This window comes from Dunckerocampus dactyliophorus, chromosome 14, assembly GCF_027744805.1.
Source record: "Dunckerocampus dactyliophorus isolate RoL2022-P2 chromosome 14, RoL_Ddac_1.1, whole genome shotgun sequence".
NCBI lineage: Eukaryota > Metazoa > Chordata > Actinopteri > Syngnathiformes > Syngnathidae > Dunckerocampus > Dunckerocampus dactyliophorus.
The window spans coordinates 17,584,236-17,611,641 of NC_072832.1; the positions used below are offsets into that span (position 1 = coordinate 17,584,236).

Below are 27,406 nucleotides of genomic sequence, written 5' to 3' on the forward strand. Positions count from 1 at the left end.
TTACGTTTAGCTGGTTCCGGACCCGACTGTGATAGGTGAATTTCCGTGAAGTAGGACTTCTTTTTATAAGTCAAATATTTTCGTAGTTAGAGCATAGAAAACCTGTTTGCAGCCTTTTAAATGTTATTAGAGCCCCCTAGGCATGAAATAACACCCCTATAGCCACATCTACACTTGTATTACCGAATATAGTAGACATAATCAGAGAAAATAACCATTCAAGACATAAATAAGACTCATGCTCGTGTGTGGTTGCAATAAATGTGTTCTGTACGTCTAGACAGGAAGTGATGTCAGGGATTCAGAGTTGAGTTTTATATTGGAGTGGATTATGGCCCCAACAGTAGCCTGTGTTATTATTATGATTATTATTACGATGAGTAAATTGTTATTATTGTGCCTGTTGTGAGATAATTCAAACCTGCAATAAAAGCCTGTTGTTCTGGCGATCAAGTCTGATGCTTGTGTGTCTTACCGAACATTACAGTAACATTACTGACACCTAGTGACCAATGTAGGACACTATATAGCATATCGTCTTTGAATGCATCTTCTGAATGCATTGGAAATGCTTAATTTTCGCAAAAAATCTGTACAATTTGCTTAAACAGACATATTTTTTTTACTAATAGTAGACCGTATTCAGCGAGGAAAGAGCATAATTAATTAATACATTTTTGACAAACCTTGATAGAGTAAAGCTGTGAAATCGAACCATGATGTGGCAAGGGACGACTCACTTATCCAGTAGAGGTGGACGAATAGTGCGAAATTTCTTAGTAGCTACAAAATAAGATGAGTGAGCAAGCACAACATCAAATACATTCTTTACCACAGCTCAGATTCCTTGCAGTGTGGAAGGTTTATTGGTTATGTCGTTATGAAAGCTTGAAAGAAACTAGAAACACATGGTCACAGATGACCAAGCTGTATCCCTCCGGGTATCCTCCAATTCTTGCAGTCAAAATGATACTAGGTGGGACCTTTGTTTGTGTTTTTGGGTTAACACTGAAAATATACACCAAAATTTTGCCCCAGTTTGCTTACATTTTCCGGTTAGCGTACAATATCTCGTTACCACATCACAGTCTTTGTCAACAATCGCGTCTTTAACGAGGGTAACAATAACTTCCAATCATCCGCCATTTACAATTATTTCACATTGTTCTCCGCATATAAATGTATAATTATTCTCCGTAAAATGTATTTTGTGTTACTACATTTAGGTGTTTGGAAAGGATTAATTGGTTTTACATTATTTCCGATGACAAAAATTGCCTTGGTTTTCGTTGAACGTTTTTGAACAAATTAATAGTGAAAATCCAGATACTACTGTGGATAAATGAAACTTTTTTTCACCTTTCTGACCACCGGTACCATCTGATGATACAGTATGTATCAAAATGAGTAATAATCTTCGGCGAGGTACACATTAAACAGTGTTTATTTTTGTGGCTGTGGTTTGCAGTGGTGGTTGGTGTTCATTGTATGTTAAATTTGAAGCTTTAGAGATCAACAAAATAAAGAAGCTGCCAACAGTAACAGCACTATAAGAACAAAATATGGAAGGTGTCTGTTTGGGCCATTCTGGACAAAACTCAACCAGCCACAAATCTGGACTGTAGGCAGTCATACATATAGTAGTAGTATACAGTCTGTCACTCGACCGGTTAACAAGTATTGATCCAGTATCGACATGGTTAAACACCTTGGAAAAAACATGGATGGTTACGACTGTGGGCTGAAACTAGCCCCCAGGCCGCACTTAGGAAAACACTGGTATACAGCATTCCTTTTTAGGAAAGTGCAACAATACAAGTTCCAGCATTAATAGTTGCAGCATTAATAGTTCCAGTTTGTAACCCTGTTCTCAATCTCTACTGAACAACGCTGCACACTGCTTTCATCTAAATCACTGGTCTTTGTCCGTTTTCAGGGGTTCAGGGGTGCCCAAACAAAACTAAAACAAAAACCAACAACAAAAATGGAAAAATCAGCAGTAATTTCAGAAGAATAAAGTCAAAATTACAAGTTGTAACCCAATAAGAAAAGGTTGTGATTTGTAATTTGGAAGTTGTAATAAAAAAAAGAGTTCATACTAATACTAGACGCCACTACAACGTAAGTAATCCGTTCCGAGGACGTTTATGTTATAGGGTTTTTATGTTAGACGAAGCGTAAAATATATGTAAATAGCCTAATCCGTTCCAAGATCTTCCCAAACTCACCCCTTTGGCCCTTCAAAATATGGTGGGAAAATATAAGAAAACGTTAGCATAAACATAGTAGAGTAACATTCCAATATAAAATAAGGTAATAAATAAGATTAGTGTAAATGAATAAAACTGAAAGGTGTCACCGAGTGTACAGTACTGTTAGTCTGAACTTGCACCGACTTAAAAAACAAAAACAAAAAAAACTTGCACCGACTTTAAATTTTCCAAAGTGAAACCCCTTTTTTATGTTTTCATGAAAGAACTGAAGCTGTACTTCAAATCAATATCCTCTGCTAATAACAAGAAAGCTATCAAGACGATAAATCTGTGCTCCCACTTCAATATCCTTAATTCAATTTCATTTTCATTGCTCATGTCCCCTCTTGTAACTTACTTTAAGTATTTTTATTATTATTATTATCTTTATTTTTTTATTTTATTTTTTGTTATCACTTTTCTGTTACATTTTTATTTTTTTAATCTCGATTTCTGTGTGATTTATTTTATGTGTTTTTGTGATCCAACTGTTATTTTTCAATGACCATGGTCTGATGCACTGTTAGTGTAATTTGTAAGGCATTAATAAAGTTGACTGAAAAAAAAAAAGACGCTTTACGTTATATGGAATTTCTTACGTAATACGATGCAAAAACTTTTCATAAATTCTTTACGTTCAGTGGAATTTACGTAAAAGGAGGTTCACGTTATGCGAGATACTACTGTAATACACATTTTCACCAAAATCAAACAAAGATGAGATGCAGTTTTTTCTTTAAATACACTACCGATCCAAGTTTTAGGGCACCTCAATTTCTTTGTGTAGGAAAAGACTACATTTTTAAGTGTTTAGATGGTCTGTCTCACTTCCATTGTTAATTGCCTTTATCTTGCCATTTCTGTAGCGGCACATTACTTTCTGCAGTACAATACTGTTCAACTGATATTCATGAGGGTGTCGTACCAAAGGGTGTTCCAAACACTGCTTTTATGAAGACAGAGGAGGTTGTAAGTACTCCAGAAAAGTTGGAACACCTGTAGGAATTAGTTGCATCAACTGTCAGCATCAACCTCCATTGCCTTAGAACAGCGTGAAATTGTTCACCCATTTTGTGGTCCCTGAAAAAGACCTTTTAACATATTTCTGAAATATACATTATTTTTCAGTTTTGGTTAACTTTAGTTGTTTTTTTTTATACCTCTGGCAGTTCACCACTTACCTCTAAAACTTGCATTCTTTCATTTTTCAGTATGTGGCCCTCAGTGGAAGAAGTTTGGACACCACTGGTTTACGTATTCCACAAGAAGGTGAAGTGTGTTCAGAAACAGGAGACTTTAAGAGACTTTAAGTGCAAAAGCACGGCTTCACTCACATTTCCGTGTGTTTACAGAAGTAAAGATTGCTGCAGTGTGTGCTCTAGTGATGTGCGATACCATTGATTTCATTTCCGAGCCGATACTGGGTAAAATTCAGGCTGGTATCGGCGATAGTGATCCGATACTACGTGCAAGTGCAAATTCACCTAACGTGTTTGGTAAATTGTAAAAAGTAGAGTAAAGTATTTCATATCATAAAGAATACAAGACATCATAGTAATTTCTTGATTTATTTTAAACCTTGAAGTATGCTGAGGTAGTGGGGTGATTTACAATATAGCCCAGCTAATATACAACATCAGAAATAACAAAGGACAAAAATCATATGTTTGAAGTATCAAAAGTATCACTATTTGTATTTCAGAATGGACTTTAGAGCATAAAGAGCTGGTATTGGAAGTATCGATATTTCAGTATTGATCCGCACATTACTAGCGTGGTCTCTTTCACGCGTTTGTGGCAATTTCAAGTATTTTGTTCAACGGGAGTCAATATTTTTCATTTCAATTAATCCGTGTAGGAGATTAAGAAGAAAGAGGGCAAGACTGTTGGCTACGACAGTTCGTTGGCAACTTGCTGCCACGTCTGTTCCAAGAAGCGTGTGGTGGATGGCTGAAACAGGAGTGGTGAGACACGAGAGCTGCTTCAAAAACACCTTTTAAAAATGATTTTCGGGAAGAATAACTCTTGCCTACATCGGTGAGTACCTTTATCCAAGTCTTGCATGATAAACCACGCCTCTCCATGACTGCCTACATTAAGTAAGCATGGCAATACATGCCTTTCGATGACGCATAGGTTGGATATATGCGACTTGACCGTTCATACCGCAGTCGCCTCTCATACATATGGGATTTATATCCACATACAAATGAGGCCTGTGTTGCATTTGAAAAAAATCGGAATTGTGCTGTTCACCACGACATGAAAAAAATCAGATACAGGTCACATATGAGCAAAGAAATCGGAATTGACCTGCAGTGTGAACATAGCCTTAGACACACTCCCCAGGCCTTCCTATTCTTCTTGCTAATGGGTGGTTTCAATCTTCCGTTGTATTTTTGTTCACAAAGTCTTCCATGAAGAGTAGATAGTGATACCTTCACTCCTGCCCTCTGCAGGTTGTTGCTGATGTCACTAACAGTTGTTTTCGGATCTCTCTTTACATCTCTCAGAATGTTTCTGTCATCAACTGTGGATGTTTTCCTTGGGCTACCTGTTCCACGTCTGTTACTTAGTACACCAATGTTTTTTTCTTCTTCTTCTTCTTCTTCTTCAGGACATTCCAAATGGTTGTACTAGCTGTGAGCAATGTTTGTGCAATGGTTCTGATTGATTTTCCGTCTTCTCACAGATTCCCAATTGCTTGTGTTTCACCCATAGATGTTGTCATGTTGTTTTCACCTCTAAATGCGGCCTACACAGGCAAAACCTATCCCACACAATCTGAAATTGAGCGTGGACATTCAGTGTTATTTACTGAACTGCATAAGCAATGTAATAGGACACACCTGGGCAACAAAACACACCTGTCAGTCACATGTTCCAATACTTTTGCTCACATGAAAAATGGGTGGGTTCAAGCAAAAGATGCTATCTTCTAACAGTGCATCCGATCCAGAAGCAAATACCTGGACATAAAAGCTGAAATGTTGCTCTCTCGTCTAATGTTCATCTTTTGATGTCAAACCCAAATGTTTTCAGTCCACAACAAAAATAAGGAATTGGCCTCATTGTTCCAACACTTCTGGAGGGCACGCCTGCTTTCGAACATCAGGGAGAAAATGCCTAATAAAACAAATGTCATTGGATCTCATAATGCCACTCTCATAATCCTGTGACGTAAAGCTGGGTCCCTGTAGGCCTGCAGACCACTTTCGATGCTGACAACAATAGACACTCCTAATCACTTTCCTGACGAGCTTTGTGAGGGAGGCACACAAAAAGGGAATGCACTTACTGCTTGACAGATGATGGGGTATTTGATTCGATTGATGCCACCGGCAAACACAGCGAAGGTCAGAGCTGTATGGAAGCAGAAGTTGAGAAGTATATGCCATCCCTTCCGACTGATGCGGATTGCACTGCCAAAAGAAAGAAACAGAAAATGAGTAGGTACAGGCAATATCTCACATTGCCCTTTTCATTTTTTTTTTTTTTGGTTACAAAGCAACAAATCAAATACTTTTACCTTAACAGACAAATAACAGCTTCACATGTTTTGGTACGCTAACAAGCACTGTCGTAACCACTGCCTTAAGAGATGTTTTTGAAAGTCTTCATCAAACATTCAAATTAATATTGAAAATAACCAAAATTATGTATAGACAGTGTATTTAATTCTTTCATACCCTGAGGATTACATTACTGTATTTGTGTGATACCCTGATCAGAATGCTGTGGTATGTAGTAGAAAAGCTTTTCACCTTAACATGTACAAGTGAGGAACATCGCATCACTTTCAAGCTGTATAATTACATATATGTGACATGGAGTGCACAATGCAGAGCTCAATTTGGTGCACAACCACATCAATAACATGCATACAATTCGATGCATGCTTGGAGTTTCCATGACAGGATAACCTTAGATGCCTACAATGTCACCTTATACTACAGTCACAAAAACTACATCAAAACCTCTATTGAAGATTTTATTAAACAAAACTGGATACATACAATCCAGTGGATCCCCACACATTTGCAAATCAGCATTCACAGCCCCATAAATCTGCAGATTTTTTCGTCAAAAAATACATTTTTTTTTTTTTAGATAGGCTATTTTTTCCACAGAACATAAGTCAGCAATAATTTTTAATTATGCTGCACTGATAATGTTTTTCCGTCAAGCATTTTGTGATTTCACAACATGACTCAGATTGCGATTCTGAACATAACTTTTACATTTCTCCTTAACGCATGTCAATAGGAACCCTTTCATTTTGTGTCTGGTCTGTGTGGATGTAGCACAAAGAAAATGCTATATCTGGTTTAGCTTAGCTGTGGCAATAGTGGTGCACTTGTTAAATAAAGCAATAAAGAAAGCTATTGTTTTTTGTTGAAAATATGAGCACAATAACATGTTTAAGGGCTTCAAGATAAGCCCAGGATAGTGACAGTCAGGTCACCACCTGATAAAACCCGCTCTTAAGGTACCGAAAGTAGGGATGCGCTACCTTAAAGGTGTGAATTGATACAATTTTTCATCTATTTATTCCTTGATTTCTTCTTTTTACATCTTGCATTTTTTGTCTGCTAACTCCTCCCACATTTCTCAACCAATCCAACAGCAAAATGCTCAGCTCATTCAGCACATGTTGGCTGTCTATCAGGACTTCCCACATTTCCCACATTCACTGTAATTTCATATTTACTGTGACAGTTTTCCCATTGAAATCAATGGGCAAATTAAATGATGCCCCCTACTGGTGAAAAATAATGTTCCATTACTGCAACATTCCACTTATCCGAGGGTGACATGGTTCAGGAGGTAGACTGCTTGTTTCCCAACCCAATGGTTGCTGATTCGATCCTCAGTCCTCGTATAATCGTTCAACACGTTTTAACATTCAGCCTGCATTCTTACTTTCCAACACTTCAAATTTCTCCACTTTTTGTCTGCTAAGAACAAATGGCCAAATTAAATGGTGCCCCTACTAGTGAAATACTGTAACATTCCACTTATTCTAGAGGGTGACATGGCTCGGGAGGCAGCGTGGTCGTCTGATAATTGATGCTTTAATCCTCAGTCAGAGAGTAGATTTTCAACACATTTTTACTATCCAGCACTTCAAATTCCGCCATTTTTAGTCTTCTACAAACGAATGGCCAAATTAAATGGTGCCCCCTACTGGTGAAAAATAATTTTCCATTACTGTAACGTTCCATCTATCCTAGAGGGTGATATGGTTCAGGAGGTAACCCAATGGTTGCTGGCTTGATCCTCAGTCCTTGTATAATCGTTCAACATATTTACATTCACATTTCAACGATCACTCTCCATTTTTACGTTCCACCATTTAAAATTCTGCCATTTTTGTCCGCTAACTCCTCCCACATTTCTCAACCACTACAAACCATTCCAACATCAAAATGTTCAGCTCAGCTCAGGACATATATCAGGTCACATTTTCCATAATTCAATATGCTCTGTGACATTTTTCCCATTAAAAATGAAATGGACAATTTCTGTGTCGCCCCCTGTTGATGGAAATTGATTTTACATTTAACAATACGTGCCATTCTCTGTGTACGGTGGCATGGCTCAGGTCATGGAGTGGTCGTCTGCCAAACTGATAATTGCTGGTTCGATCCTCAGTCAGTGAGTAGATTTCAACACATTTCAGTTCAGCTTCAGCATTCACACAGAATTTCTACTGAAATTGCTTCATCTAGTTTGTTTTTTTTCCCCCCATTTTTAAAAATCAATTGCCATGATCCCATGTAGACAGCAAGGTAATTGGATCAAAATGAACCATGTCCCCAGCTGTTTGCCACCTGGTAAAATCCATTATGCATACATGCATGCAATATGAGCTTGTTAAAATGAATGTTAGATCAATCGTTCCACATGATTGACACAATTCTTAACGATCAATTAATCAATAATCGCTGAAGCATGCCCTTGCCTACATCTGCAAAATCTAATGAGATATAATCCCGAAGAAATTAAATTCTGCTTTACAAAGACGATAAATACCAATTTTGCTTAACGGTCTGTAAAGTATTATTGAATTTGTTAACATTATTACGAGGTAATTTAATAGAAGAATTTAATAGAGCTGCACTGTATCATACTGACACGTACAGTATTTATATGATTTTAGTTACCTCATCAAAATAACACATTTACACGTCACCGCAAACACACAATAATAAACACATAAACAAACCACTAAATCAGGGGTGCCCGTTACGTCGATCGCAAAGTAGTTTGCGCCGATCGCATAAACGCCACTTCATAGATGTCATATGACATCAGTCAGCTGTCATTAAGCTCCCCTCCTGATTCGCTCTTCCTTCCCTGCGGCAATGGTGAATGTCACGTCTCAAACTGCACACAGAGATGCAACTTTCATCTTCTGAATATGGATAAACTAACTGATAAACTAACCTATATCTATAACAGAAGTTATCCGTTCATTTGTAGCAGCTAGTTGTATATAAAAAAAAAAAAAAAGAATTGTTTCAGGGCTTTGCTTCGCATCATGGACTTCACTATAGAAATGCGTGTTCTCCTACAGTTCCGTTTCTTAAACTATTATTTAATGATGAATTGGAAAAATGCCCGTTGCTGAAACCTTTTTAATATGTTGCCTTGATTTCTGGTGCATTGTCTTTTGCGGAATCATTTTAATTTCTTGTATATTGGTAATGTTTGAAAGTAAATGCTAACTGGACGTAACACACGGACTGTGTGTCTAATGAACGCGACGTAGCTATTTTGACGGACATATTATCGGTACTCAGGTTATGTACACAACCGTTCTTTATCGCCATATGGAATTGAATTGTAAATGATTTGTGAATGAATGATTTGTCAGCTACTTTTATGACCTATAAATTTTAAAACTGTGAATGTGAAATACTAATCATTAGTAGATTAAAAGATTACCGGTTAGATTTTACATATATGCTGTATGTTTTATAGTTTGAGACAGATCAAGTTGACTTGTAGCTTGCATGCTAAAAAAGTGCGTGCATCCTGAAATACATGTACAACGTATACTCCTATTTATCAAGACAGTAAATATATATTTTCTATATTTATAGTAGGAGGTCGATCTTTGGGACTTTTTAACATTAGCTCGCAGGCTGAAAGTGTGAGCACCCCTGCTCTAAATAACATAATGATAAAATAGTCTGATTGTACCAATTCAAACTACTAAAAAGGCAGAATTGTAATACAACCCCACTCCTCGTTGTGCGGGCATACCTACTGAAGAATCTGATGAAAGCATAACAATGTAAATTGAATTTATCCTCAGCGAAATAAAGGTTTTTCTCGATTTCCCCTTCCCAAAGCTCACTTACTGTATACTTTGTACATTAAACTGTATTTTTAGTCCTGGTTGGCTGGTTTGTGGCCTCACTCTGTCACAATTTTTCAAAAATATATTAATGAATAAATCGTGCTGTTTTGCGGTTGAATACGGGCTACTATTAGTACAAACAAAAATGCATATTTATGCAAATGTGATTTTTTTTTAAATTAAGCATTTGCAGACATAAAAATGGCCAAATGAACAAATACAAATATAAAGCATTAGGGAGATGTATTCAAAGACGTTGTGATGATATGTAGGATTGTACACTGCTCACTAGGTGTCAATTTTGTTACTCTAATGTTCAGTGAGACACACAAGCACCAGAATTTGATAGCTGGAACGACTTGACTCACTAGAGGCCCAGTAATAACAACATAAAAATCATAATAATAATCATCATAATAACAACAACACAGGCTATGTAATCCACTACAAGCTTAAACTCAACTCTGAAACCTGTCCTCAACGTCTGGAACACATTTATAGCAACACACATGAGCACAAATCTTATTTATGTGTTAAATAGCTTATTTTCTCTGATTATATAATACTATATTGAGAAGGGTGTTATTTCATGTCTAGAGGGCTCTAATAATGTTAAAAACCAGATTTTGAAGGTTGTGAACAGGTTTTCCGTGCTGTAACTGTGAAAATATTCCATTCATGAATAAGAAATCGTACTTTGCGAAAAATCATTTGGTTTGGAACCAATGAACTTCGATAAATGAGGGATTACTGTGGTATCACAGTAACTCCAAGCTGGCAGGACAGTAACGGGCACAAAAACATTATTTATTTATGTTTTTTCTTTAGGATGGCGTTCCTGAGGCACCTCAAAGTGTTATTAATGTTACTGGATGAAGCGGTACAGTGCACACACAGGAATCTACTCTGCTGCTTTAATTATAAATTAAAAGGGGAAGGGGATTGTTTCCAGTTCACCAGCCCAATTGAAGCTTCATGTGTGTTCTATATGTATTTATATTTGTTTTGTTAAAAAGGATCCAGGGTCACATAGCCAAGGGCAAGGCACTTAACCCATTTTGCCATGTCGAAACCAGCTGTTAAAGAATAGGCTAAATAGGTCAAACAGCACCAACAATAACTTCAACATACATTTGAGAGCCATAGCCATGTCAGCTTTCTATGCTTAACACATAAAAGTTGATGTTTCCATGAAAAAACAAATATATAACCTGGAAATCGCCATGTTTCAAACTGTTCCAAAAACCTGTAGGACATGAAGCAGTAGTAAAGCAGTGAGCTAAGAGGCGCATCTATGGCCGGGCTTCACATTCTCTGGGAAGGAGCTGCTGGTGCTGCTGCCTCTGCCACAGCCCACGTATTGAACTGCATCCAGCAATGAGGCCATAAATCAAGCTGGCTGCTAGCCTCCCTAGAAGGAGGTTTTCATGGGTTCTGTACAGGGTTTTCACTGGGTCAAGCACATTAACCTGCAACCCTGCACATCTCCTCCCCAAAGAGGCTGGGATGAATAAAGCTGTCCTATTGTCCAACAGGCCTTAGATGATCTGTCTTAAACAAGTTACAGCTAGTTCAGAATTACCTGACCGTTAACCTACTTGACCTATATATCGTTAGCCTGTTTAAACACAACACAAAAGGAAAGGGTATTACAATAATCCGTTGTTTATCATGGTTAACTGGTACCAGACCCGATCGTGATAAGTGAATTTCAGCGATGCATGGTTATGGTTGAATTTATTTTGAACATGCATATGGTTTACAGTGAAATGCTTCATGTTGCAATTCACAGTTCCACCTGTCTGAGTAGCAGTAGGAAGAAGCAGAGTTTATTTAATCATATCCCCTCTCAGTACGTTTGTTCTATGTATTCAACATACACTAATTCACTATTTACATTATTCTTCCATATAAAGCAAAGCATTTTTTTCAATAAAAAGAAACAAACAAAAAAGTTCTTCCTTTTCCCCCGTTGTTGCCCCGATCTATTCCATTCCCAAGGATCATTGGTCGTCTGGTCTTCCTGTCCTGCCGTCTTTCCTGTTGAACTGTGAGTGTCATTGACTGGAGATACATGGATTCGTAATTCCAGTACTTGTTGAGCAAGTCCTGGCAACGTGAATGTCAAATGTTACTGAATGTGATCCTTCTAACTGCATGGCTCTTTCTTTGTGGGTCGTGTCCTCCATTTTCCTTGTCGTCATGGTGATATCATCTTTAATATTTATCCAGATCGTTGATATCTTTGACAGCAAACACTCTTGCCTCTGCTGGTCCTGCATTTAACTTGATGAAGATTTTGAAATTTGGGTGCTCCAAATGCTTTGTATCTTTCCCTGCTTCCTCAAGTCTCGTGCTTTCTTGGCAATGTCGGCGTTGCGTTTTGTCAGGTGCTCATTCGTGTCGATATCTACATCCACCTACTTTGATCGTAGGAAATTGGCAATTTATTGCTATGTTGAGCAACATCCATGTGATCTGGTTCTGGCTAGTGGAAATGTTGCTGCACCCTGAATGTTGTCAACTGCATTTAGATCAGGGGAACACGCAGTATGGTCCAAAAGAGTGATGTTATTCCTCTGGAAAAAGTCCTTTGTCAGGCGAGCATTGTGAACTGCAGCGTTGTCCTTCTGAAAAAGCCAGTCATTACCATACAGAGGAGAGCCTTCAGTCATGAGGGATGCCCTCTGCAACATCTCCACATAGCTAGTTGCCGTTTGACGCCCCTGCACAACCTGAAGCTCCATTCTTGTATTGAAGGAAAAAGCACCCCAGATAATGATGGTACCGCCTCCACTGTGTCGTGTGGAAAACATCTCAGGTGGGTTCTCCTTGTCATGCCAGTAACGTTGGAAGTCATCAGGACTGTCAAGGTTAAAATTTTTCTGCCTTTTGTGGGATAATTCAAACCTGTAATAAAAACCTCTTGATCCGGCAATAAAGTCTACTGCTTGTGTGTCTCATTTAACATTACAGTAACATTACTGACACCAAGTGACCAGTGTAGAATGCTACATAGCATCATAACGTCTTTGAATGTGTCTTCTAATAAAAACTTTTATGCTTCAAAATGCTTAATTTAGACCAAAAATATGTAAAATGTGCTTAAATATGCAAATTTTTTTTTCCTAGTAATAGGCTGTATTCAACCACAAAACAGCATGAATTATTAACATATTTTTGTAAAGCTGTGATAGAGTGAAGCTGCAAATTACGAAGCGCGAAGTGGCGAGGGATTACTGTAAATTCTTTGAGAAAGTGCCGTTTACATGTTATCCAATGCCAGTGCCTAATCAGCACTTTTGAAATGGTGCCGGTGCTTCAACGGCGCCCAAAATGGTAATTAAAAAATGGAAAACATACAAATTTTGCACAAAAACATTACAAGTTGAACAGTAATTGAAATACTTCAATGTATGCATAAAAAATAACGAAGTAATAAATTCACCATTATTCACCGAACAAATCATGTCATAATTACCACAGCAAAACCAGCAGGGAATGTGCAAAAAAAAAAAATCACAATATTTTAATAAACTGTATACACCTCCTTAACATCATTAAATTCACAAGAGAAGTTGAAGATGGAGGGATGGGGGCATGTTTACACCAACTTACAGTAATGCTACAGAAGCTAACAGGTCAATATTTTTCAAGTATCAGTAAAACATTTAGCAGCTGTTAGTGCACATTGCCAAAACTATATTTGACGGGTTAATTCAGAATCTTAGGAAACAATAGTCAGGATTCAGAGGTTCTTTTTTCTGCCATCCCCACGGTTCTATATCACCCTCCACCAGCCGCTGAGCCATTAAGTGGCTACTGACAGTAACACGACACACACAATTTCATTGCTTCCCAACACAATAAGTTCTATAACACATACTGTAGGTATGGGGCTGACGAAGTGAAAAGTGGAGCAGTGACAGAAGGTAGAAGAGCAAAGGAGGCAGAGTTGGCTTCAAAGCTATTTGTTCATACAAATGCAATGTAATATGACAACATATTTGATATTTGCATAAAAAAAACCAAATCAGGATAGTACAGACAAGGTTGGGCACCATGTCAGTGTAAGTAAAACTCAACAGGACTCTTGGTCGCACATTAAGTTACAATAAAAACACACACACAAACCTATCATTGTAAATTCTACATTTTTACAAACTTTATAAACCAGCGCTAGACTGCAATAAACCAAAACTATTTAAATAGCTCAATCTGATCTCATCTAATTTACAAATGGTCACTACTTTTTACATGTTCATCTCTTGACAGTTTGTACATTTTGAAAATAAATGTAACTAACAACGGGGGTTGAAACATTTCCAATGCAACTGTAACTGTAGATTTCTTTAAAAATGTCATAGATTCAAATATCCTACTGTACATCAGTACCATACGAGCACCTCTGCCAATAAAAAACTCAGTATTTGTCTTATCTGTATATGAAGTACATGTACATGCACCTTATCCTTCTCCAGAAAAAGCTCTGACACTTTGTTGTAAAAGCCTGATCACCTCCTGGTGAGCTTGGGTATATAATCCTCCATCTTGGCCATAAAATTCATTCATTCATTCAGCATAAAAATATCTCGAATTTGACTTGCTGCTATAGACTTGCTAGATTTTCTTCTCTATGAAAGGACAGCAGTGACAAGCAACTTCCAGCTCACACATGCCCCCACCCCTTCAGGATGAAGCGAGTACTGCAAGTGCCGCCCGTATGACAAGAATAATGGTGTCACACTTATATTAAAGACATGACACAGGCTGTAGAAAGTCATGGTGTATAATCAATGTTTCTACAACATTATACTTTCGGCGGCACCATCATGCAACTCAGTGCCCTCACTTAGTGCACTCAGACGGGAGGCAGGGCTTGCGCAGTAAGTGTTAACAATTGGAATCATACTGAGGATACATTTATAATACACTTCAATGGACAAATATTAATATTTATTTAATGTTATCATTATTGTTTTTTAAATGTTAAAAATTCCGGGTGAGGCTGACTGCTGGTCACTCGTCACTGGTGTAGACTAGACAGTGCTGAGAGCCTCTGTTGAATTTCTAAAATTGAATTATACATTAGATCCCCACTTTTGGTGGGATTACATTTCGGACCTCCAGTGAATGGCGAAAAACTTTGAGTATTTGATACGCCCATAAAAATGTTTATTTTTGACACATGGCTCACTCCCCGCCAAACAAATATTTACATCTCACAGCACACAAATATGTTGCATTGAAGGACAGCCAAACAAAGTGCAAAATCTCAACTCTTGATGAAAAAAACATTATTAGTAAATGACAAAGAGTTAAACATCTTAAAATTGTGGGCTTTCTAACAGTGGTGCATTTTACCTGTATTTAGAAATATATTTTTTAATCAAAAATCTATGAATGCTGAATCATGAATGTGTGGAGATCCAGTGTATATACTGTAAATATTGTTGGCATTGCAACATTTGCCTCAACAAAACAGTATATGTCTTTAGCAGGGGCTTTTTAAAAGACGTGTAGAAAACACAAACCACTGTACATTGTATATGTGACAAATAGAATACACTAGGTCCCCAACTTACGAACATCCGACTTGCGAACATTCGGAGATACGAACGCAAGCTGACTGGTCTATATGTTCATGTATTTTGCCCTGTAGTGACTCCATATTTATACTGCTACATGCTTGACCAGTAGAGGGCACTGTGACACTGCTAATGGGACCAACAGGTAGAGGAAGACGGTGGGGAGAGAGTGTAAAGGAGAAATGCTGTAGCTGTACATGCAACCTGGACAGAGCGTGTGATTAAAGTTTATGAAGAGTTAATAGGCCTGCTTAATTCTACACCACCCACAGAACACTTCCTCTTTTAGAAGAGTCTACTGACGACGACGATTTGTCCTTTTTCAATAACTCCTCCTCCTCCACCATGACGACGTATGCTCGACCACTCCTCTTCAAAGGTAAATAACATTTATCATTACGTATTATTATATCATTTTTATTATTGTTTTTTTCATTAATTATCCTCATTTAATATTACTACTGCATCCAAACTCATATTTACATCCATACGCATATACTGTATATGTATACACGTACACGTACAATATTACCTTTTGTTGGACTTACGAACAAATCGACTTACGAACTGTTGTCTGGAACCAATTGTGTTCGTTAGTTGGGGACCTAGTGTAGTGTGAAGACACTTTGCACTTACATAATTCAGCCTATTCAAGCACTTGCTATCATATTGCTGTCTTTGTTTGGTGTATTCTGACATTATGCATCATTCTATAACCTATCAACATAACTTGCCTCATCTTTCTGACAGATATTTGAGTTTGTTTTTAGGCATATGTTTACGTGCATGTGTTATCAGATGTGGGGAAAAATAAATTCCACAATGAATAATCTAAAACTGGCAGCTGCACTTGCATTTTGCTCGTTTAACACTCAGTTTAGTGTTTCACAGCTTGGAGACTGTCAATCAGCTTGAGTGATACTACACAACTAAAGTGTTACTAAACAGAGATGTCACTTAATACTGTGGGGGTTGGGTGATGGCGGCCATGGTTTTCAACCAATATTGCTCAGATATTTCTGATGTGTGCTTGTCAGTCCCCTGAAGGTGTCCACCAAATTTTGTGGCGATTCGGCTAAACACTCTAAAGTTATCAAAGTTATTGAGCTTTGTGAGAATTTTCAAGTCAGACAGAGCCACCATGTGGTGTATTTGTAAGAACAAAAAAATCAGGGGCAGAAGAGTTAGCTGACATAAAAAACTAAAACACACCTCGGGGTGTCCTAATTGTTGCACACGACTATGTGAGACATTATTTTGGAGAGTGAAACGATAATACGCAATGTTTTTTGGAGCCCTATGTCGATATTATACAGTTAGGTCAGTGCATTGTCGGCGTAATTGGGGCTTTTACAATACACACACCCACCCTCCATGATACTCACACCACAACACAACACCTAGCACAATCAGAGTTGCGCAACAATTTGATGTGACTCATGGATAAATACTGGGAAACACAGAATAGATGCATTGTTGTCATTCACACCAACAAACGTTCACTTTCACGCAAACTTAACTTTCACTTTCCGGGCACACAAGCTTAAGTTTCAATTAACAGAAGGGCGCGGCAACTGCTAAATATACATTGTGTACTTTCTTTGACCTTCCTCATTGATGATAGAATCTAATGCTGTAACCAAAAATATTGCTCTTATTTTTCAATACAATGTGAAAACTTTTTACATTGTGTGATCAATGACTACTTTTCCAAAAGCAACAAAGTTCAACAACCCAGGAAGAAAGGTTAAAGTAAAGAAATAGTCATTAGACCTACATACTGCTAAATATCCTGTCCTCCATCCATTTTATTATTCTAAAATTGAGAAATAGGCAGCTGTCTAGTTTGTAATGCTTAGACATATGACACATTCTCTAGCCTGGTCATTTTATGTGATAAAAATGGAACAAAGGTGATCTGAATTGCCCTCAGGAATCCATTAGACGCAAATACTCCCATCATAACACACACACACATACATCTGGCTTGTGTGTATGTTTTACATCCTCTTAGTCATACCGGCTGCAGCGCTTTATGCCAGCCTAAAGCATCTGAGTCACACCCCAGTCAGCACATTAATGACAGAGAATTCAAAAACTAACTGTAAAAAATCCAGAAATGAAAAGATTACATAAAACTCTGTTATAATAATGAATAGATGGAAAGTTAAAAGCAAACTGTAGAAGGTATTTCTTTTCTTCTCGATTCTTGGGACCGCACTGCTATCAGAGAAATAGTCAAAGATCACACAAAGCTTTTCAATTTGTATTTAAAAATAAGAGCAATATATTCGGTTACAGCGCTGGACGCTGTCATCAACGACGGGGCTCAGGGAAGAGCCCAGAATGGAAGTATACAGAGTGATAGTGAATCGATCGTGAACCTTAAGTTTGTGTACAAGTGAGCGTTAATCTTGTGTCAGTGAGAACAATGCATCTACTGTGTGTCTCCCAGTATTCCATGAATCGTATGTTAAGTGTTGCGCACCTCTAGTTGTACTATGTGAGTGTCAAGAAGGCTTTCTATGAGAAGCCATTAGACTGCATCTAGATAATATATATAATAATATATAATCTGCGCTGCACCATTGTTCTTTTTTTTATATAACAGTTAAAATACTAAATGGGAAAGTGATGGAAAAAAATAGGTATGCCTTAAATGGTGATCCTGAAGAGGGGTACACCCAGGACAGAAGGCCGGGCAATTGCATCGCTGCCGATACAACATTCAACATAAATATGAGCCAAAATGGTGATCCTTTCTTACCTGTGATGCACTATATAGGTGATGATGGAAGCAAAGAGGCAGAGCAACATGACTGCCGTACAGGCATACACAACCGGGTGCAAAAACTCCACAGGGTATGGGGGGAAAGACAGCACCTTCTTCAGATCCTGGGGAATAAAGACGACAAAAAAAGACAATTAGAGAAAAGTCAGTTATAGCATGAGAAATAACAGCAAGAATTGGCCTTGCATGCTGACCAAAGTTCCCAAAATCCAGCCAAGGACGAAGATGATGAGGTTCACATACTATACATGTGGCGACAGTGTACAGTCGACAAGACATGCAAGTGAATACCGTACAAATGCTTTTTAAGAGTTTGTAAAACTGTCTAAATCTGCCTAAAAGACTAAGAACTCTGTTGGTTGAATCTTCCGCCCAGGCATTTATATATTCCTTTTTGGGCATTTAGCTAACACACTTAACCAGAGCATATTGCAAAAACAGTATAAGCTTTCTAGTCTTTCATCATTATAAAGGGAATTAAAAATGAGTAGGGGTCTTGCAAAAGATACACATAAAGAAAAGTACACATGTTTGTCCCTTTCCAAGAAGTATTATATACAGTCTGCCATTAAGTCCTTATTAACTTCACAGTTGACAATTGACACAGTTGACAATTTACTACACCCTGGATTGGTCAGCAAGCAATGACATGACACATTGAGACAGACAAAATTTACACTCACATCCACACCGACTGTCACTGACCATGAATTGAGCTGTGCGAAAGTCTGTCCTGTGATCCACTATACTACCAGCGACCATATCCATCCATAAACACAACACACATTTGGAGGAAATGACAAACTAATAATGATTTCCGCTTTGATGGGCCGAGGCTGTTGAGTAATTCACATACAGGTACTGTATCTTTTATCTAACTCCACTGTTCTCTCAAACGGATGCAACAACACCTACTCCCATTAGCTCATCAGCCCATGGGTGAGCTTGTGAGGGCCCTCCATGACCTTCAAATGAGTATGAACTGAGGTGAGGGGATTTTAGGACCGTACATGAGGGAATTGTGAAGATGCAGTGAGACTCAATCTTTAGTTCACATCACTGGGTCTGAAAGAACATTCATGAGTTTAAACAAGGGCGACTTCCCAAACAACATAGTCCAATAGTCATTGTCAAGCGTTGTATACAATCCTTTTTTAATGTACAGTAATCCCTCGTTTATCGCGGTTAACTGGTTCCAGACCCGGCCGTGATAAGTGAATTTCTGCAAAGTTTTTATACATTTGTAGATGGAATGTTTTTGTAGTTATAAGCATAGAAAAGCTATTTACGACCTTCTAAATACAGTTTTTAACATTACTAGAGCCCTCTAGACATGACATAACTAGACATGAATTTACACTCATATTACCCAATATAGAAGACATGATAAAACTAAATAAGCCATTTAAGACATAAATAAGACTCATGCTCGTGTGTGTTGCTGAGTGGGGGTCAGACAGGAAGTGACATCGGGGGTTCACAGTTGAGTTTTAGCTTGGCTTGGGTTACGGCTGCAACAGTAGCCCGTGTTAGGGATTATTATGTCTGTTGTGCGATAATTCAAACCTGCAATAAAAGCCTATTGTTGCGGCGATCAGGTCTGGTGCTTGTGTGTCTTATTGAACATTACAGTAACATTACTGACACCTAGTGACCAGTGTAGAATACTGCATATCATCACAGCATCTTTGAATGTGTCTTCTGAATCCCTTATATTTGTGTTTTAGTTCATTAGTTATTAATGTGTATGTTATTATTTTAGTTAATTTTTATGCTGAAGATTCTTAATTTTGTCAAAAAAATACATAAAGTTTGCATAAATAAAAAAACAACTAATCAAAGACCATATTCAACAATGAAACACCATGATTTATGAATTAATATATATATTTTAAAAACCCTTATAGAGTGAAGCTGATTTGAAGTGCTGAGTGGCAAGGGACTAAACATTGCACTCAAACTGTGAAGTAATTCAGAATCTGGCAAAAACTTTTGAGAAAAAAAAACAAGCTTATATTTTCATTTCATATTCTGAAACGAAGCAAAAGTGGAGCGTGATTGGACAAGTGGCTGAAAGCCAAAGAGGAAAATGGTAATGATGGCAAAAAGGGAATTTATTGCCTGAAGCGGTACTGATCACAAGGTAAGGTTTGCTGCATATTTTTAACTTTTTGCTTGTACATGACAAATAACTGGGCTCTGAAAACAGATAATAATTAGTGTCATAATTAGCACAGATCACTCATCTCTACGAGCAGCTGGTCCTGCTGTGGGCCTGAAGTGAGAGAAAAAAAGCTCACTTGTAGTTCTAAACATACAGTTGTCCCTCGTTTATAGTGGTTAATTCCAGACTCAATGAAGTGAACCTATTATTCATTCACTCATCAGTCACACGCTGGTGGTGGTAATCTACATCGGTACCCACAGCTGCCCTGGGGTAGTCTGATGGAAACGTGGATCCCTATTCACGGCTACGGCCTCGTCGACCACCACCAAACATTCATTCACATGCATACACCAGTGTGGGCAGCACTGGAGGCAAGGTGGGTGATGTGTTGCCCAGGGACACAATAGCAGTGACTGAGTGGAAGGAGCGAGGATCAAACCAACCTTCTAATTTCTGGATGACCTGCTCTACCTCCTGAGCCACTGCTTCCCCAGCCTCTAATTCATTTCTTCTAAACTTAAGAAGCCAAAAACTTACCACTTCCACACGGAATGAGAGGATAACTTTTTTTCACTGTGTCATGTTGGACATGCCATGGCAGGCTTCATGCAGTGTTAAGATAATGCAATGTAAGGTAATGTCTCAGTGGTTTCATTACTGCCGCTTAGTGACTAGAATACGACATATCACTTGCATTTCAATATGTTTTGACTAATAATAAAGCATAGTCTACCACAAAACAGCGATAATTAGTAAATTAATTAATTTCTGAAAAAACACGACATATTGAGGGGGCGATAATCAAATCGTGATATCGCGAGGAACAACTATCTGTTTTACTTTTCATGTTTTTTGTTCACTTTTTGAGGCTCCCACATCAGCGTCCCTAAAGCACATGCGCCACGGCCTATTATGCAAATTTCACAAAAACGCCCCCCGCAACCCAATGCCACAAACACATTGCAGTACTGTGGGAAAATGTGAATGTCACAAATGCATTGCAGTCCTGTGGGAAAACATGAATTTGTTTTTGCAACAAACGTTTCGGAATTCTAGAAGTGGCTACACAACTGTGAAGCGATCTGAACAATACATTATTCCCCCCCTCATGTAGTTTCATCATCATGACAGTCCGCAATGACAAGGCAGAGTAGGCTGAAAAGCAGTCCAACATATCAAGCAGCTGCAGTTTGTTAATTAATGATTTACAAGCAAATATTAAGTTTGTATTTACCCTCTGAGCGATGTCACAGTAGGATAATGAAAATGAGTTAATTACAATTACAATGGAATGCAACCATGTTGATGGAAAAAAATGCCCATGGCACCAGCATGAAACTGTGATGAATTTTTTTCCGTGAACTAAATGGTGTACTTGAAATAATAATGAATGGTTTATTTTATGACTAAAATATGCACCCAACCATCAACACACACAAACAGAAATTCAGCACTGCCGACGCACGCACCAAAACTTGTCCATATATCCCCGCTCTTGCAGGGGGACCCCAAGGCACCCGAGGGCCACAGGAGCTGTCTTATACCCGTCGTCTGTGTTGTACTGTAGGCCTACCCCCAAAGACGCAGTTCACTGAACCGCTTTTTCAACAGTGTTATCTGACACGGCCCACCGGTGCATTTTATCATGCTTTGTGCGTCTAATGCGGGTACTGGAGCTATTTTACCAAACACCCATACCATGTATACACAGTGAGAGTTTTGTTTATTTTTGAAGAAATTATTTTCAAAATTCTTTTGAGGAGATTCTGCATAAAATGTTGACCAAAACAATCTTAAAGGTCAACAGAAGAGAGGAGTGTTTGGTTTGCAGACTACAGAAGTGAATCATTGCATTCTGCAGACTGTGACCTCCAACAGGCAGTGAGCGGGTTGCAGCCAAGTGTGAAGCAGTTGGGATGAGTGTAAGCACCTCCACTTCCTCCTCTGCTAGAAAAATTGTTCCAGTGAGTGAGTGAATGACTGAGTGAGCTGCTGCCCCAAGTGAAGGAGCTCATGTATCTTGTAGTCTTTGTTCACAAGTGTGGGTAAAACGGCGAACAAGACAAGCAGATCTGTCTGACTAGGAATACCAGGGATGTTCCTTTTGCTCATGAAGAAGAATGAAGTTGAGAGAAAGGGGATGTATCTCAGTTTGATTTGTCGTCAGTGAGTGCAGTCGTAGTAACTTTTGAGATATAATAGCGTCTAATCATAGTATTTTTGTAGCCTTGGGAATCTTCTTATACCATTTTTGGCCCTGCCAATTCCAAGTACGGGTATTAGCCTTTTACCTGATATATTTAGGTAGTCTAAGTCATTGATTCTCAACTGGGGGGTCAATTGAACCAATTCCTTGAGTAAGTCAATTACCTTGATAACAAAAAAATTATCAAGGAATTTTCTCTGCCTTGAAAAATCAACACATGTGCTTACATCACCAACGTGCCCTGGAGAACAGCAAGTGTATTCAAGGGTCAAAATGCTTAAATGTTCGCTGGTTAAATGTTGCTCAACACCCGTTAGTTGATGGCATGTTGTTATGAATTATAACTAGGCCAGTCACCATAACACATTTTGCTGGTCAATAATTGTGCTACGAATTATCGCCGATAATCAATATCATCGACAACATTTTTTGAGACCATTTTTTCATGATTGTCATGAGAAGTGTAATTCACATTTGAACCACTAGATGGTACCATTTTGCACTGTTTTTTTTATATTTGCCGACCTAACACCTCGGTAAGCATTGACTGTCGGGACGAAGGTGGCGCTGCCCGAGGTTTTTTTTCCCAGTTGAGAAAACTGTCAATGTCGGCCGTCAGTGTTCATGCGCTCACCATTATTCATTCTGTTTAAAACCAAAACATTCCCACACTGGGGCTGTCGGGCATGGCATTTTCCTCAGGAACCATCGCTTCGGTGCCTTCATTCATATCAGCGTATGCTGCCTCACGAAGCTAACTGCTAACCCTCTGTATCCACTCACTACTTGCCCTGCCTCCACGAAGAGGCTGAATGAGATGAGGGCTCACTCTCTCCGCTCATTCCACTAAAGAACCAATGCGACAGATGCAGACTGAACATTCTTGTCATTCGGCCTGTGTGGCACAGAGAGACAAGCAGATGAAACACACACGCAGACATGAGCATGACAACTGAGTGAGGGCGTCATTATCAAATTTTTTTTTAATCATTCGATTAATCGATTTATCGATTATCGTGACAGGCCTAATTATAACAATGCAATGCAACCTAGAAACTTGCCTAAAAAAACCCTGAAAGACATTGTAGCAGCCCCATGGACTATTGCCAAAATGGAACTGAACAGACTTGCATCATCACCCTTGCTGCTGTCTGAAAAGCAAGACTATGAATCAATGGTGATCGAAGTCCGAGAAGCAGAGATGGTAAACATGAACAGCGGGACACCCCATTCACACACAGCACATACTGTCTGGATTTACTACCTGCACTGTTGGAGATATTAATGCTTTTAGAGCTCAGGTGACTCACCCCCTCCCCCTGTTACATTAAAAATGTCTATAACTCCGAGCTATGAGCATGATAGAAAGACCAGACTCAATGCCCAAACATGTAATGCTAATTGACCAGTTGTTGTCAAAAACATTATTGAAGTGAAACATTGCATCGTGGAGGTGGGAATAGAAATTGCTGAATGTTCTGCAATTGTTTGCTTCCATAGTTTACGTTTTTGCTCAACTAAGTATTTGGAAAAAAAATATTAAAATAAATTATTTCAGTCTAAAGAGGAACTAAAATTGCAATGAGTGCAGACCTCTGACAAAGTCAAATTTATTCAAATAATAATCATTTGCACTAAAGATCAACCAATAATGGGTCAAATTTCTGTTTTCTCTAATTGTGGCCATAAGTTGTGATCATTGTTGATCAACTCTACTTGTGGTAAGAATTGTGGAATTGGATAAAGATCACTAGCGAAATTCACTAACATGTCAACACATAACCAAAAACATTATCCTTAATTACTTGATTTCCTGTTTGTTATGCTCCACGGTTGACCTTTTTAGAATTCTTCCCATACCTGACCGTGATAAGAGAATTTCCGCAAAGTAAGATCCCTAAATGAAATATTTTTGTAGTTAGATTATCGAAAAGATAACATTAGAACCCTCTAAACATACAACACCACCACTTGTATTACCCAATATAGTAGACATAATAACAGAAAATAAGACATATTAGAGATAAATAAGACATAACATAGGCTGACATGTTCTTTTTTTTCTGAACAGAGTAATTTCTGCTGGCTATTGTCTCATCAAGGTAACATTACTGACACCTAGCGACCAGTGTAGAATACTACATCTCACATCTTTAAATGCATCTTCTGAATGCCTTATACTGTATTTGTATTTTCGTTCATTTAGGCATTTTTTTATTCTTGAAAATGCTTAATTTAAGTGTAAAATTTCTCTAAAAATAAAAAATAAAACGCTGTAGTTAACCACAAAACAACGATCATCTATTAATTTATTTATTTTGAAAAACCGTGATAGAGTGAAGCAGCAAAACTCGAACCGCAGAGTGGCAAGGGATGACTGTATTTAGATTTTCTCATCAAATTTTTGCATGCTAACTATTATATAGTATAGTAAATAAAGGTATTGCGCTTTTCGACCTTCAAGCTATGCTTTGACATTGTCACCACATTTACCTACTGATGATGCAGCATCAGGAGCAACTTGGGGTTCAGCATCTTACACATGGTCTTACATGGTCTTACACCATCTTACACACCTTGACATGGTCAAGAGAAGACAGAGGATTGAACCAGTAAACTTTAGATTGGGAGATGACCACTCTACAACCTCAGCCATGACGCTGAGGCCTGCATGAACCTCAGCTTGGTGAACTACTACATGACCAATGGCCCATGGAAATCCACAAGTAAAATAAAACAACTAGAGCAGACAAATTCGAGATCAGTTAAAGAAAGCCTAGTGTTGCCTAAATGACAAAATTAGATGCTTAGAACAATCTTACTCCAGCTGTTTAGGAGTCTTCCAGCTGCTCAATGGCCAGCATTTTCATAGTACACCACATACAGCTGCTGTTTTAATGTGAAGAAGTAAAAGCCGGAAGAGTGCATTTTCAACAAAACCTTTGCAAAGGTTGAGAGAAGGCTACAACCTACAGAGCTGGAGGATGAAATAAAAGGGTTTAGGGGAGTGAAGAGGAGAAAGTAAAAGGTGTTCATCTCTCGGTAAAAATTCCCTCGTTGACTTAGCTGTCATGATGACTGATGGGACATTGGCGCAGCTCACAGTGTGTCCAGAACAACTGTACTCCGTTGCCGAGCCATTCCCAACATGTCAGCTGGGGACAAGAACAGCCAGCTCCAGGAAATGTTTCCTCCAGGCCACTTAATATTAGAACTGCAATCACATTACATCATTGCGTGGTGGCCACTTCATTACTGTGCCTCCACAAAAACACAACGCAACCAGCCTTTTGACAGCACAATTCATTAAAGCCATTTCCGTACAATACAGTTTAGCCTGTTCTGGATTAGCACTGCCATGTTACCTCTAAACACGCCTCCACTCTCCCTTAGGCCTCAGCAGCTAAACAAGCGCCTGATCCCCTTGCTTGTTTAGCAGCTACAACTTTAATCCGTGATCTACCCTCCCCTAGCCAAAATCAGATTATAAAAGTCAATTAAACTTGATCTCATCCATAATCTCAGCGCGTAGGCACAGTGGGTGCAAGGTTATCAGGCCTGCAAAACAAAATGGAACAAACACAGCAGAGTGCTTGCAGGCCGTGTGTGTTGTTTGAGCCTCTTGTGACGATACACTGCACAATCTGTTCAACCTACAAACAAATAATAGCGAGGCTCTTTCAAATTGAATAAACTTGTGTACGAATGATGCCGTTGAAATTGCGGAATCAGTGCAGTAATCTGTGCATGTCATCACCAGTATGCAAATTGCTCTGTTGTAATACTAATACTGACAATATTGCATGCAAGAATGTACAAAACAAAACAGAAGGTAGATATTGGGAAAGCAAAGAAAACAAATTAAAATCCTCTCGAAAACAACCTGCGGGCTCATGGCTTGCAGCTCCCACCCGGTACTGTATTTTATCATCCTTGAGTGGCCACGTGAACACTGGAACGGAACCAGCCTAAGTGCGCAAATCAAACCCACTCTGGCTTTCCCACACCCCACAGGATAACAGAGTGTGACAGAACATTGGTGAGACAGAACGTCCTGGCTTAACAACAGTCTGAAAAACGGCCATGCACCATTAATGCGGGTCATCAATGATTCAGTGGCACCTTGCAGCTGTCACTCAGCTCACAGCTTTCAGATACAGTCAAGCTTGTAATCGCCACCTTGCTGGCAAACATTCAGCAATGGACCAAACAATGACATAGTTATCAAATCCTGTGGAGTCATGCATAGAACCATAATTAGCATTCATTCCTCAATAGACTCAGATTAGAGGGGTTATCTTCAACTCAAGGCTATAGAACATTTGTGTAATCGCTGTTGTTTGCAGACATTTAAAGCACGACTTTCAAATAAATGAGCCTCGCGCATGGCTCGACCCAGTCCCGGCTCATAATCCTTCCCTCCCCCAACAAACTGAACAAGTAATATAAATACTGAAATACAGAGTCTTGGGATGGACTAAATAAATAGAAAGCATGTGAGACAATAACCTCTTAAACAACAGTAAAGACATATTTTTCTTCAGCTTTAATTCTTAATCACGCTACCATTTAATCAGCAAACTTTGGACATAACCTCTCTTCACATGCTAAACACAATCTGCTGGCTACTGGGCGCCACCCAGTCAGATCACACGATGCTTTCTGTTTACTCCATACTAGTGATACCTCAGTTGTGAACGGAGCGACTCTTTGAAGTGAACGACAGGAGCCGGCTCTTTGAAGTGTCATTTATCATCGTTACACCTTTAGATTCAGTCTACTAGATCAGTGCATTTTCAGTCTAATAGCTATCATAGCACAATCAGTTGCGGAACAGTTGCATATGATTGAAAAGCTTTTAAATGGTGTGATCATTGACTACTTCTCCGATAGCAACACCGTCCCAAGTACTGAGAAGAAAGGCTAAAGAGAAGAAATAGCCTTAACAGATGTGAACGAGCCATCTTTTTTTTTTTCTTGTCTAGTTTTCTGTTGAAGTTGCATGTGATTGGTCAAAATTAAGGGGAAGGGAG

At 38.6% G+C, this 27,406-nt stretch overlaps 1 protein-coding gene across 5 annotated transcripts in view; it reads right to left on the reverse strand.

Moving 5' to 3' along the window:
• Positions 1–27,406, reverse strand: part of LOC129194203 (adhesion G protein-coupled receptor A1) — a 224,516-nt gene that overhangs the window by 23,846 nt on the left and 173,264 nt on the right. For all 5 annotated transcript variants that reach the window (XM_054799239.1, XM_054799240.1, XM_054799241.1 and 2 more), the window contains 2 exons: positions 17,977–18,104; positions 5,551–5,674 (listed from right to left, as the gene is read on the reverse strand). In XM_054799239.1, the coding sequence (XP_054655214.1) occupies positions 5,551–5,674; positions 17,977–18,104 (252 nt within the window). The remainder of the gene's footprint in view (positions 1–5,550; positions 5,675–17,976; positions 18,105–27,406) is intronic.